Genomic DNA, 14,874 nt, shown 5'->3' with positions numbered 1-14,874 from the left:
TAGCCTATAGATGATCAAATGATTGACTTCATATATTTCAATAAAAAAATCTACTTTGCTTACCATAAAACATTTTGGAATGCTTATTGGTATTTTCAACAACAGTCTTCTGAAACCAGACAGTGGTCATTGCTGGTTAATTGGCAGTTGGTGGATGTATAGATGTTCAATTTCTTTTTATTATAGAACCTTAAGGATTGAACCTTTTTCTAAAAAGGGGTCTTTCATTTTTTTAAACCAAATAACCAAGGTTCTATATAGAACTCTAAATAACCTTTTTTTTCCTAAGAGTGTGGTTCAAGCCCAGTCAGGGGCAAGTTGAGGGAGGAAGTGAAACATGTAATGTAGCACAGTGACGCCGGTTACATTAACCAATTATTTTACCTTGTCTGAAGCAAATCTACAGTCCAACTGTAGATTTGTACAACAGATTCTGACCCAAGTATCTGGGTTAGACACATATCAGATGAAATGTTAAATAGTAAATAACAGAATATAATTGTTTTTATTTTGAGTGGAGTATTTATTTAGATGTCCTGCAGGAACCTGAGCGATCACAAGACATTACTTGAACATATGGCTGTAGTCAGTTTCGAATCACAGGATTGACTATAAAATTCAGATAAGTACGGTATTCGATGCTTACCCACTGGCGACACACTGGTTGAATCAATGTTGTTTCCACGTCATTTCAATGAAATTACGTTGAACCCATGTGGATTAGACGTCTGTGCCCAGTGGGTATTTTTTCCATTCATTTGGAGTTGTGGAATAGCTTATATTTTCCATTAATTTGGATAACCAATATCAATAAAACAATAATCATCAACAGAGTAATGTTTTTATTTTCAATACATTTCAAAGTAATAAACATTGCATTAATATTCACAGTGACTCAACTCAAGACAACAAAAACAAAGCAACAAAAATATATAATGGCAAATTCAAACCAGTAAATTCATACTTCGGCGAAGAAACAAATGGAAACAGACAAACAAACAAATTAGATTGAAAAAAAAAACACATTTTAAACTGCTTTAAACATAAGCTTTTGAACTCCCAGACTCTGACACATGTGGTGCCCTATAGATCTGTTGTCCACCGCTTGTTTTGGAGTAGTTGTATGAATATCCCCTGTAAGACAAGTAGGGTACAATAGATTGGACAATGATTTCTTTGACTAGCTCATGTAACAGATGGGAAATCGCTAGCTAACTAGTGTTGGCTAGCCCATCACCTGCCTGGAGACCTGAGATAGTGTTGTCCTCACTTTTTCCAACCAAGACCATGGTTTTGGTAGGATAATGGTTAGCTTGCCAATAACTTTGGGAGTAGGAAGTGTCTTTGGTTGCATCCCAAATGGACCAGAGCCCTATAGTGCACTATATAGTGATTAGGGTGCAATTTGGGACTTAACTTTGTGGATGCAATTACTCACCCTGTGGTGGGTCCTGATGGACCCCTCTTACAGGAACAGCAGAGCATGACACCACCTAGAATGGCCAAACAGGCAGCTCCCCAACCCATGTATAGACCTGCACCCAGTTCAAACCTAATGGACAGAGAATAAATCAACTTTACCTCTGTGTGTGTGTGTGTGTACACAAATCAGAATGATTCGATCAATAAAAGGTTTTTATGAAAATGGTTTTAATTGATTGGTTGAGTGACATGACCGGAAAAAACTCCTGGCCCTAATTTGGACGGCAATTTGCAGGCAGTACTTTCAGCTTTTGGGATGTGCATTCACCTTACTCCTGCAAAGAATGGATCATGGAACTCCTGCACCACCCGTGCAGCGTACCATGACACAGCAGTCAAGGTGGAAAGACCTGCAGGAGAGGCAGATTGAGATAGTTGATAAACAGCAGAAGAAAGAGAGATGCAGAGTGTGTGTGGGGGGGGGAAGATAAGTGAGAGAGAGATTGGTACTAAGATTAGAGGAGAACTGAATGAAGATGATGATGCTGGCAGTTGAGAGTTGGTTGGGAGTTCACCTGATAAGATGAACAAGCTTCCGCCTGTCAGAGCGATTTTGCCCTTGGCCTGTTCAGAAGTGCTGCCGATCTTTGTGCATTTCAGCCCCAGCACTGACACAATGATGGACGCTAGACCCAGGAGCAGAGCGATGATCATCAGGGCTCGACATGCCTGTATGTAGCCTGAACACAGGAAGCGACAGAGTTCCAGTCAACAACAGACATTGGATCGATAGAGAGCCTGAGTAGACTGAGACTTGGGAGGGAAATGTGCTCAACTCTATCCTCTTGCGTGTCTAACAACACACACACGCACTGAAGAAGGCATAGCAGAAATGTTTGCAGGGTGTACAAGTGGGACATGATGCCTAAAGAAAATAAACATACTTCAATTGCTGCTATCAAGCGAGTGCTGGTGGCCTTTTTTTACTGTTAGACACTGCTAAAGCCTGATATCAACTTCCTGTATGTCACCTACAGAACACACAAATGGAGGCTTCAACTCTGATGTAGGATGTGTCTAAGAGACATAACTGTACCAATACATGGATCATTCATGTTTGCTGAAGAGACACTCAATTGAAAATATGAAGACATTGTGTTCCTCTTATTCTTAAAACATCAGGAATCTAACAAAACTGACTATTTAAGGTTGTTGTATGTAATTGATTGAACTTTACACAGAAAAATCACATCACATAACAATAACCATTTGAGTTGGTCAGTGACATAGAAAAGCAGGAAACATTTCCCCTTAGAGTTCCCTTTGACCAGGGATGTCCAATTTGTAAGTCGCTCTGGATAAGAGCGTCTGTTAAATGACTTAAATGTAAATGTAAATGTCAATCTAATTTGCCGTTATTGTTTGGAGACAGGTTTTGGAGATGATCTATTAGTCCAGTTTGGGAGTAGTAGTCAGTCCAGTACCTACCAGGCAGAGCGAGCATAGACTCAAAGTCTTTGCAGTTCCTAATGCCGGCGCTGTTCTCGGCACATGAATGAAATAGATTCTGGAACTGGCGTGTGGACACGATGACACTGCCAGACACTGAGGACAGCTTCCAGTAGTCATTGGCTAGTGAGGAGCCGGTGAGCAGCCAGCTTGCCACGCACAACAAAAACCCAGTTAGTTCCACTGCCGTCGACATGATCACCCAGAGCACACACACACAGGTGTGGGAAAAGGCTTCTAAACTTGAGGTTGAAACCCTCAGACACACAGAATGATTGAAAATGGCCTCACAAGATATGCAAGTTGTTGTATGTCCTTGATCGGTCTCCAATGTGCTGGTTGTCTGTTGTCTTGTTTCAAATGTAGAGAACTTTAGTCTATGCACAGGGGTTGTAAAAGCAATAGGAGGCGTGTAAAAACCATAGAGGCTTCACCTATAAGGTGACGGTGACCAGGGTTTAGAGCTTAGGTGTGGTCTAAGGAGATAAACAATATGACAGATTGGTTCATCGAAATTGGTTTAGATTGGTTCATCGAAAGCGCTGACACCCATCCTGACCCACTGTTTGACTTTCTCAACTATTAAATCAGGAGTTTCACATAGATACAGTACCTGCCATTGGTGTTTGCCATTGGTGTCTCCTTAGAATATTCAGGTTAGACAATACTCTTTTAATATCTCTCTCTGTAACAATGAAAGCACTGGGTTAGGGTTAGGGTTAAAACTATAGCTTATTAACAAGAAATTTGTGGAGTGGTTGAAAAATGAGTTTTAATGACTCCAACCTAAGTGTATGTAAACTTCTGACTTCAACTGTAATGGTTAGCAAATATAAATCATTCATTAGAAATGCCACACCTTCATAGTTTTAAAACAAACTTATACTAAGTTAAAAAAAACTACAGACTGACTTTGTTTTACAAATCTCACACTTAGTGATCCACATTCTAAATTAAGGAGGGAAACAACATGGCCCACATTGAATCAAGTGGTGAGGTGACTATGGTTCTGACTACGGTTCTTCACTCTTATGAATGTGTGGTTATCTAGGAGTCTGTTGCAGTGTAATAGAGGCACACCCACCCACACACACTCTAAATAATGCCACTTTAATAATGTCTACACATCTTACATTACTCATATAACATGTATATACTGTATTGAGAACCAATCACTGGACACTTTAATAAATGGACTTTAAATATTGCCACTTTAAATAATGCCACTTTAGTCATGTTTACATATCGTACACTACTCATATCACATATATATATACTGTATTTTATATAATCTACTGCACCTTGCCTATGGCCATCGCTCATCCATATATTTATATGTACATATTCTCATTCACACCTTTAGATTTGTGTGCATTAGGTAGTTGTTGGGGAATTGTTAGATTACTTGTTAGATTTGTGTGTATTAGGTAGTTGTTGGGAATTGTTAGATTATTTGTTAGATATTACTGCACTGTTGGAACTAGAAGTACAAGCATCTCGCTACACTCGCATTAAAATCTGCTAACCATGTGTACGTGACCAATAAAATTTGATTTGATTTCACACACACACACAATGAAAGGAAACCAAGGTCAGTGTAACTGTCAATGATTGACCGAGCGATGATACAATGATACTTGTGCGATTTACAACCCCTATTACCTTCATGGCCTGAAAGTAAGACCATATGGCCTGCATACCTCAGTGTGGTGGTCGACAGTTGAAAGTGACAGTCATGTTGGAAAGGAAGTAAAAAATACTACCGTACTACGTTGTCAATGTGAGAACAGCTTCAAAAAGTCCTGCTTAAGACTTTGGCTGTCCTAATATGGACACTGAACTACAGGCCTACTATAATTGATTTCACAGATACTCTATGTCAGTCTGATCCACACAATACTTTTGTTATATAAATTATTCTTTAGATCTTTGCTCAGTTTCTTAATGAATTTGTGTTGTATGGACAATTATCAAAGCAGTACAGTCATTTTAGACAAGGGTAAAACTACATAAAGTATTTTAATCAGCAGCCGATATCTAACTGCTGGGTCAATCTTGGCTGGAATTTAATCGAAAACCACCATTGCAATGTTTACACAGTGCTTTTGCCCACAAACTACTGTCCGTGCATACATACTACTCATTTTGGAACAACATTTTGGAAGGCATCTTACCAGGGAAGGAAGTATGTTTATGTGACAACCGAAGAAGATTTTTACAACATTCAAAGATTTGTATTTGATCATAGAAAAATAAATCCTGGCGGGGCAATCTGTAATCAAATTATTTACTTTTAAATGAATAACATAAACCCATAGATTTTTTGAAGACTACAAATTATAAAAGCCTCATGAGCTTTGTTCAACTGTCGTACTCCATCAAAACCAAAAATGTTTTTATTTTATTTATTTTTTAAACAATGTAATTGCAAACAAAGACTACATAGCCTCAAAACATGGTTAAAACTATAGTTTGAATGGTCCGTCCCTGAATCCATAGCTGTCTTTGAATTTGAAAGTGGTTACATTTCTCTAACACCATTCCTCAGCTGTTTACCAATACCATTTTGTTGTTTAAACTACAGATTGCCCCTTTAATACTGCATGTGAGTATTGCACTGAGCCCTGCATGTCTCTCACCTGGTAGCCCCAGTACAGTCTTGTACCTCTGGCATTGCACAGAGCCCAGGGACGTGGCTGCGCAGGTCATCCACAGGCCCTCGAACTGCCAGTTGTTGGTTGTGACAGCCCCAGAATGGCTGCGTACCCTCCAGGAATGGGAACTAGTGCAGCTGTTCTCCAGACACCACCCAATCACCCCTAAAGACAGACCCAGGATCTGGAAGGCTAAAAGCATGGTGGTCCGTCCTGACGGCTGATTTACTGGGAAGAGAGAAGGCACAACAAACCATTTTTGTTATGTATTAGTTAGTCATTGTCCATTTGCAACCAAGCTTTAACTGATGTCTTGAGATGTTGCTTCAATATATACACATATATGCCCCATGATGTCATCTATTTTGAGAAGCACCACCACAACATGATGCTTCCATCCCCGTGCTTCATGGTTGGGATGGTGTTCTTCAGCTTGCAAGCATCCCCCTTTATCCTCCAAACATAACGATGGTCATTATTGCCAAACAGTTCTATTTTTGTTTCATCAGGCCAGAGGACATTTCTCCAAAAAGTACAATCTTTGTCCCTATGTGCAGTTGCAAACCATAGTCTGTCTTTTTAATGGCAGTTTTGGAGCAGTAGCTTCTTCCTTGCTGGGCGGGCTTCCAGGTTATGTTGATATAGGACTTGTTTTACTGTGGATATAGATACTTTTGTACCTGTTTCTCCCAGCATCTTCACAAGGTCCTTTGCTGTTGTTCTGGGATTGCACTTTTCGCACCAAAGTACGTTAATCGCTAGGAGACAGAACACGTCTCCTTCCTGAGCGGTATGACGGCTGCGTGGTCCCATGGTGTTTATACTTGAGTACTATTGTTTGTACAGACAAACATGGTACCTTCAGGCATTTGGACATTGCTCCCAAGGATGAACCACACTTGTGGAGGTCCCCCAATTCCTGAGGTCTTGGCCGATTTCTTTTGATTTTCCCATGATGTCAAACAAAGAGGCACTGAGTTTGAAGGTAGACCTTGAAATACATCCACAAGTACACCTCCAATTGACTCAAATGATGTCAATTCACCTATCAGAAGCTTCTAAAGCCATTACATTTTCTGGAATGTTCCAAGCTGTTTAAAGGCACAGTTAATTTAGTGTATGTAAACTTCTGACCCACTGGAATTGTGATAGAGTGAATTATAAGTGGAATAATCAGTCTGTAAACAATTGTTGCAAAAATTACTTGTGTCATACACAAAGTAGATGTCCTATCCGACTTGCCAAAACTATTGTTTGTTAAAGACATTTGTGGAGTGGTTGAAAAAACAAGTGTTAATGACTCCAACCTAAGTGTATGTAAACTTCTTACTTCAACTGTATTTTATGTCTCATCACAATTCTCTCTCGTAGATCTACAGCCAGTTCCTTGGGGTTCATGGAATAGTTCCTGCTCTGACATGCACTGTCAGAACTTATATAGACAGGTGTGTTTCTTTCTAAATCATGTCCAAACAATTGAATTGGCCACAGGTGGACTCCAAGTTGTAGTGACATCAAGGATGATCAAAGCAAATGGGATGTTCCCAAGTTCAAGTTGGAGTGTCAATCCAAAGGGATGTGAATATTTATGCAAGTTGGATATTTTTGTATTTCATTTTCAATACATTTTCTAAAAATTCCAAAAACATGTTTTCACTTTGTCATTATGGGATGTCGATGTGAGAGAAAAAACATTTAATCCATTTTGAATTCAGGCTGTGATACAACAAAATGTGGAATAAGTCAAGGGGTATGAATACTTTCTGAAGGCATGAAAAAGGCATCTTTACCTGGTTGTAACAGACATCAGATGGTTGTAAACTGATCTCGTCTTCTCAACCAGAAAACCAGTTTACAACCACAAAAGCATGTAATAGGGACATGGTTCACCATTTTTCCCCAGCTGGGTAGGGTGAACCTATCAGTGCTTCAGGGGAAATATATTTGTAAGTCACAAACTAAATCTATCTTTAGTAAAGTGATCGAATGGAAGGAACATTGAAAGTTAGCACATCAAACAAAACAGTTCAATTCAAAATGTCCAATTGTGTATAACATTGATCAATTTAAACTCAATCCATCTAAATTGTTTAGAGAAATCTAATAACAAGGAATTTAATTATTTGCTAAGACTATGTTACACCATCCCTTATAAACCAATCTCTCAAACAAAGAAATGGAAAAGTAAACCAATGTACCTACTGTTTCTGTGATGAGAATGACTTGAACTTTCGGTCTTTGTTGCTGTGTCTACTGTGCTGTTGAGTGGTATTTTGTATCCTCTATTGTTCGAGTCCAGTTTGTATTTCTATCCACTTGTTCTATTCAGGTGTTTAAAATCAGTTGTCTGTTTCCCTGGTTGGCTATGGAATAGGTAAGATGGAGGAAGAGAAAGTGAAGGGTATTTTTTTGGAACAGAGGCTGTGGTCCCACTGAGGTGAGATTCGGGTATCGGGTGGATCAATGACCCTTCAAAGCGATCTCCCACCATGAGCACACATGCTCACCCCTGCACGTGGCCTACTACTCTCCCCCAGAGCTGCACTGTGGTTTTAATGGGTTACGTACCAAATGGCACCTCATTCCCTATATCTTGCACTACTTTGGTCCAAACCTCAAGAACCTTACACACGATCACACTGAGAAGAAACACATCTAAAACATTTACATTTACATTTAAGTCATTTAGCAGACGCTCTTATCCAGAGCGACTTACAAATTGGTAAAACTCACAGAAAAATTACTGTTCACTTTCTCAAACACACAATTGCATTATACACCAGGGTCAATTCCCATTTAAACTTTGTCAAGTGAAGTGAAATTCACACAAAATAAAACTGCACCTTTTTAATTCTTGACTTTTGAATGAATTTAAATGGAATTGAACCAAACCCTGTGATTCGCAGTTAAAGGAACAATGATACAGAGTTACAGTCAAAATGACTGCATGGTGCATCCCAAATGGCAACCTATTCCCTATACACGTATAGTGCACTACTTTTGACCAGATTCCTATGCGCCCTGGTCTAAAATAGTCTCCTATAAAAGGAACTGGGTGCTATTTGGGGAACACGTTTAAAGGAGTCTTCTTCTGAGCAAAAGACAGCGGTGATAATTTGCGAAATACTGTTGACACTAACGGCAGCATAAACATTGGCCATCCTCATACTTGAAAAAATATATCACACATGTGGAAAAGTGAGTCTAGAGGAAGAGGAAATGAGAGAAGACTTCCTCTCCTCATCTACAAACATTAACAGACACAGTGTCTCTGGCTTTTCCCCGAATGACCGTTTGTGAACTTTGGTCATTTTCTTTTATGTTACATCAATATCCTAACCCACCAGCACCAAAACTATAGTGAATCCCAGATGACCATTTAAGCCAAAAATGCCTAAAAAGCTAAATTCAAATGCCTGTTTATGCCAATTTCAGATTAATATGACATCATGAAACAACATCCTGTTTAAAAACCAAAAAGGCACATGACTTCTGATAAAGGCATGAGTGACTTCCTTCCTGTAACCAGATGACAACAGTGATTCAGCAGTACAAAGCCTGCCCAACTATCTGTAATTCCTGCTACTGAAAAGCTTTATGGCTTAGTTAATGGTTTACTGGTGGGTGAAGGACTGAAGAGGGAGCAAAGTCCATCACCTTTCTCAGTTTGATAGACATGCAGCACTTTTAGGGAAATAGTAAATAGAAATACAATCCTACCATGGTAAATACAGTACAAATGGACAGATCAGAGCCATAGCCTAGAACACGAGACTCCTTTTTTAAATAAACATTTTATTTGATTCCAATAACAAACAAAAATTATTAATCGAAAACAAATATTCCTGTGCATACACTGAATCTACAAAACATTAACTGCTCTTTCCATGACAGACTGACCAGGTGAAAGACATGATCCCTTCATGTCACTTGTTAAATCCACTTCAAATCAGTGTAGATGAAGGAGAGGTTAAATAATATTTAAGCCTTTAGACAATTGACACATGGATTGTGTATTTTTTAAATTTATTTTACCTTTATTTAACTAGGCAAGTCAGTTAAGAACAAATGTGAGCCATTCAGAGTGTGAATGGGCAAGCAAACGATTTAAGTGCCTTTAAAAAGGGGTATGGTAGTAGGTGCCAGGCGCAATGTTTTGTGTCAAGAACTGCAATGCTGCTGGGTTTTTCACGCTGAACAGTTTCCCGTGTGTATCAAGAATGGTCCACCACCCAAAGGACATCCAGCCAACTTGACAACTGTGGGAAGCATTGAGTCAACATGGGCCAGCATTCCTGTTACGCTTTCAACACCTTGCAGAGTCCTAATCCCAGAAAAATTGTTCTGGAGAGCAAAGGGTGGGGGAGGTTAATGGTTTGTATACTCAGTGTATTTAAGTCTATTATCTTCCATTTTCATAGCTGGATGAAATTATAAAGAGGTGCAAAAACTATCATTTCACACACAAAAATAAAAACATTTGTGGTGTGTAGGGGTTAGAGAATAATGAGTCTTGACTGAAGACATGTGTATCATATTAAAAAAATGTAGATGTGACATTGGTTTTGACGCTGTACAGTGCATTCGTAAAGTATTCAGACCCTTTCCCACATTTTGTTACAGCCTTATCCTAAAATGGATTAAATAACCCCCCCCCAATCAAGCCACACACAATAACCCATAAAGAAAAAAAAAACAGGCCAAGACATTTTTGCAAATGGATTACAAAAATATATATTTTTGCAAATGGATTACATCCGGTTTCCATTGATCATCCTTGAGATGTTTCTACAACTTGGAGGCCACCTGTGGTAAATTCAATTGATTGGGAATGGAACACCTGTCTATAAAAATAAATAAAAAGTCCCACAGTTGAGAGTGCATGTCAAAGGAAAAACCAAGCCATGAGTTCAAAGGAATTGTCCGTAGAGCACCGAGATTGGATTGTGTTGAGTCTCAGATCTAGGGAAGGGTACCAGAACAATTCTGCGGCATTGAAGGTCCCCAATAACAGTGTCCTCCATCATTCTTAAGTGGAAGAAATTTGGAACCATGAAGACTCTTCTTAGAGCTTGCCACGCGGCCAAACTGAGCAATCGGGGGAGAAGGGCCTTTGTCAGGGAGGTGACCAAGAACCTGATTGGAGCTCTGTCAGAGCTCCTCTGTGGAGGAGGGAGAGAACCATCTCTAGAGCATTCCACCAAACAGGCCTTTATGGTAGAGTGGTCAGATGGAAGCCACTCCTCAGTAAAAGGCACACGATAGCCTGCTTGGAGTTTGCCAAAAGAAACCTAAATTACTCTCAGAAGATGAGAAACAAGATCCTCTGGTCTGATGAAACCAAGATAGAACTCTTTGGCCTTGCCAGGTTTCCTCCAGATGTGACACCTGAAACATTGTGGGTTGACAGCATCATGCTGTGGGGATGTTTTTCAGCGGCAGGGACTAGGAGACTAGTCATGATCCAAGGGAAAGATTAACTGAGCAAAGTACAGTGAGATCCTTGATGAAAACCTGCTCCAGAGTGCTCAGGACCTCAGACTGGGGGGCGAAGGTTCACTTTCCATCATGACAACGACCCTAAGCACCTAGCCAAGAAAACACAGGAGTGGCTTCGGGACAAGTCTCTGAATGTCCTTGAGTGGCCCAGCCAGAGCCCGGACTTGAACCTGATCGAACAACTCTGGAAAGAACTGAAAATAGATTTGCAGTAATGCTCCCCATTAACTCTGACAGAGCTTGAGAGGATGTGCAGAGAACAGGAAATTACAACTCCCCAAATACAGGTGTGTCAAGCATCTAACGTTATACCCAAGTAGAATCGAGGCTATAATCACTGCCAAAGCTGCTTCAACAAAGTACTGAGTAAAGGGCCTGAATACTTATGCAAATGTGATATTTTTAAAACTTATAATATATTTGCATGAATGTAAAAATAAAAAACCTTTTTGCTTTGTCATTATGCCGTATTGTGTGCAGATTGATGAGGGAAAAAAAACAATTTAATCAATTTTAGAATAAGGCTGCAACGTAAGAAAATGTGAAAAAAGTCAAGGGGTCTGAATACTTTCCGAATGCAACGTAGCTTTCTAACCATCCCCTGTACTGACAGTGGGAAGGGTTTCGTGATCGCATGGTTTTTGTATCTTAGGGTGTTAGGGTCCTCCACCTCAGCATTTGGGGAGATAATGGTGACCTGTAGGCTCCCGTGACCATCTTCACCTATAATCATTATGATCTAAAAGGCTAAACTACTCCTAGATCAACACTTTGTGAATACAGGCCATAGTGTAACTCAAGTGTCCCCTCTTCTCTCAAACACACACAAAATCCCTGCATTATTATGTAGTGTGTGTTGAGAGAAAGTGAGAGAGCACTGAAATGCAAATTGCATTTTCATGAGAGAGTGAGAGAAACATAGAGCTTGTGTGTGGGGGATAAATGGAGAGTCAGGTTTCGATGTGTGGCCAGCATGGCTGTTGACGCTATTGACACTTCTGTAATCTGGTAACATACACATCAGCCAAGGCCAGTCCATCCACATGCCTTCACCCAGTCCAGTGCGCTCTACTGGGGGCCGTTGCCACCGTTTCCTCCCCCACTAGGACCCTTTGTCCTAAGGTCGTGCCACACCTTCACTAGTGGCTCACGGTTCTTCCATATCAGCTCGTGGCCATACATGATGTACCAGCTGTTAAAAAAGAAATTAAAAAGAGAATAGGTGATGAACATGCAGTGCATTCGGAAAGTATTCAGACCCATTGACTATCCATTTTGTTATGTTACAGCCTTATTCTAAAATGGATTAGATTGTTGAGGGGAAAAAACTATCTACACACAATACCCCATAATGACACAGCAAAAACTGCTTTTTTTAAAGAACATTTTGCAAATGTAAAAAAAACATCCTGAAATAACACATACATATAAGTATTCAGACCCTTTACTCAGTACTTTGTTGAACTTTTTCCAGCGATCACTGCATCGAACTGTCTTGGGTATGATGCCAAAAGCTTGGCACACCTTTATTTGGCGAGATTCTCCCAGTCTTCTCTGCAGATCCTCTCAAGCTCTGGCAGGTTGGATGGGGAGCATCGCTGCACTGCACTGGGTTCAAGTCCGGGCTCTGGCTGGGCAACTCAAAGACATTCAGAGACTGGTACCAAAGCCATCCTGCGTAGTCTTGGCTGTGTGCTTAGAGTCGTTGTCCTGATGGAAGGTGAACCTTTGCCCCTGTCGGAGCACATTTTCATCAAGGATCTCTCTGTACTTTGTTCCGTTTATCTTTCCCTCGATTCTAACTAATCTCCTAGTCCCTGCCGCTGAAAAACATCCCCACAGCATGATGCTGCCACCTCCACCATGCTTCACCGTCGGAATTGTGCCATGTTTCCTCCATATTTGAATCTTGGCATTCAGGACAAAGATTTAAATCTTGTTTTCATCAAACCAGAGAATCTTGTTTCTCATGGTTTGAGTCCTTTAGGTGCCTTTTGGCAAACTCCAAGCGGGCTGTCATGTGCCTTTTGCTGATGAGTGGCTTCCGTCTGGCCACTCTACCATAAAGGCCAGATTGGTGGAATGCGGCAGAGATGGTTGTCCTTCTGGAAGGTTCTCCAATCACCACAGAGGAACTCTGTAGCTCTGTCAGAGTGACCATCGGATTCTTGGTCACCTCCCTGAACAAGGCTCTTCTCCCCCAATTGCTCAGTTTGACTGGGCGGCAGCTCTGGGAAGAGTCTTGGGGGTTCCAAACTTATTCCATTAAATAATGATGGAGGCCACTATGTTCTTGGGGACGTTTAATGCTGAAGAAATGTTTAGTACCCTTCCCAGATCTGTGCCTTGACACAATCCTGTCTAGGAGCTCTAGGGTCAATTCCTTCGACCTCATGGCTTGGTTTCTGCTCTGACATGCACTCTCAACTGTGGTACCTTATATAGACAGGTGTGTGCCTTTCCAAATCATGTACAAACAATTGAATATACCACAGGTGGGCTCCAAATCAAGGATAATCAATGGAAACAGTAATGGATCAATGGATTTAAAACATTTTTTTTTTAAATAACCTGTTTTCACTTTGACATTATGGGGTATTGTGTGGAGATGGATTAAAATCAAATGATTCTAAAATAAGGCTGTAACAAAATGTGGAAAATTTCAATGGGTCTGAAAACCTTCCAAATGCACTGTATATAGGAAGAGAGGTAGAATGGACAGAGCTCAAACAAGACTAAAATAATAGATCTTAATTCATACATTTTCAGCTGTTGAAGTACCCGACCCAATACCACAAGTTCATGATAGGTTGGGATCAACGTCGGTAAGAAGAGTGGCGCCCCTGAGCAGTTTGTGGGGGTGGGGGACCTCCCAAACAAAATCAGCAAAAGCCAGGGTATAGTGGAGAAGATGTCAAAGACAGCTAGCTTGACCTAGATGTTGAGACGGTTTTTTGCTGCCCTGTGCAACAGCCAGTTTAAATGGGGATGAGTATGTGAGAGCAGACAGATAGATAGATGGACTTAAAGCTGACTTACACGCCAAAAAGAGCTCCGCCTAGATGGGCCGCGTGGTCGAAGTATCGCCATCCTAAAACTAGGCCAGCTGTGTCCATGACCACTATGGCTTTCAATGCCTGGAGAGGAAAAGAGAAAACGGATGGTGTGAATAAATAGGACAACAAAGAACTTCCTGGACTCACACTTACATTTTAGTCATTGAGTCGCTCTTATCCAGAGCAACTTCCAGTTATGGTGCATTCATCTTAAGATAGCTAGGAAGGACAAGTAAATTTTCCTCAATAAAGTAGCTATCAGCAAAGTCAGATCTAGTAAGGGGGGTACTTAGGGACATCAACATACAGTATGTGAAAATGGTGTTTATGTTTGTATGGAAAAAAATTGAGGAAGATACAAATCGTCATTGGAAAAACATTATTTGTGTGATTTTGACCAATTGTTAGTAGACATTGCCTCATTGGTTGATGACGTAATTGGAAAGACTTACCTTCCTCCATCTTTTGTACTACAAAACATAGAAATGCGCCATTTTCTCAAGGATAGAAAATTGGAAGGTTGACTGTGTGGTTAAGTGTGCTGTAAGGGTTGTTCACTCACATTGCCTGCAGAGAAAGCATAAATGGGGAGGAAGATGATTGCCAGCTTAGCCTCTGGCATTTTGGTACAGACGGCAGGACAAGACTGTCATGATGGCTCCTGACTGGAGGACAGAAAGTGCTGTCAGAGACAGGAAGTAAAGGGGAATTCCGCAGGAAGTCTAAAATGTTGG

The 14,874-nt window shown here is 40.5% G+C and overlaps 1 protein-coding gene and 1 pseudogene across 2 annotated transcripts; both read right to left on the bottom strand.

Annotated features, from left to right (window-relative positions):
* Positions 1-827: 827 nt before the first annotated feature.
* LOC123994831 (claudin-10-like) lies at positions 828-8,054 on the bottom strand. Of its 2 annotated transcripts, XM_046297858.1 has the most exons (6): positions 7,788-8,054; positions 5,571-5,813; positions 1,998-2,162; positions 1,751-1,832; positions 1,439-1,552; positions 828-1,134 (listed from the first exon to the last, which is right to left on the bottom strand). In XM_046297858.1, exons 2-6 carry the CDS (start codon positions 5,785-5,787, stop codon positions 1,038-1,040), a joined length of 675 nt encoding a protein of 224 aa, XP_046153814.1. In that variant the 5' UTR covers positions 5,788-5,813; positions 7,788-8,054; the 3' UTR covers positions 828-1,037. The 2 variants fall into 2 exon arrangements, with proteins under 2 accessions (XP_046153814.1, XP_046153813.1); XM_046297857.1 differs by lacking the exons at positions 5,571-5,813; positions 7,788-8,054 and adding an exon at positions 2,911-3,532.
* Positions 8,055-11,208: 3,154 nt separating this feature from the next.
* Positions 11,209-14,874, bottom strand: part of LOC123994832 — an 8,480-nt pseudogene continuing 4,814 nt past the window's right edge.

The sequence above is a fragment of the Oncorhynchus gorbuscha genome, linkage group LG14, assembly GCF_021184085.1.
Source record: "Oncorhynchus gorbuscha isolate QuinsamMale2020 ecotype Even-year linkage group LG14, OgorEven_v1.0, whole genome shotgun sequence".
In the NCBI taxonomy this organism is placed as follows: Eukaryota; Metazoa; Chordata; class Actinopteri; order Salmoniformes; family Salmonidae; genus Oncorhynchus; species Oncorhynchus gorbuscha.
The sequence above is the reverse complement of the archived record's forward strand: the minus strand, read 5'-3'. Positions and strand labels throughout refer to the sequence as shown.

Excerpts from the sequence above, each read along its gene's own strand:
- LOC123994831 (XM_046297858.1), bottom strand. The coding sequence starts at position 5,787 with ATGCTTTTAGCCTTCCAGATCCTGGGTCTGTCTTTAGGGGTGATTGGG. Across the intron at positions 1,833-1,997 it reads AAGCTTGTTCATCTTATCAG|GTCTTTCCACCTTGACTGCT; the intron begins GTGAACTCCCAA and ends CCTCTCCTGCAG. Across the intron at positions 1,553-1,750 it reads CCATTCTTTGCAGGAGTAAG|GTTTGAACTGGGTGCAGGTC; the intron begins GTGAATGCACAT and ends TCTGTCCATTAG.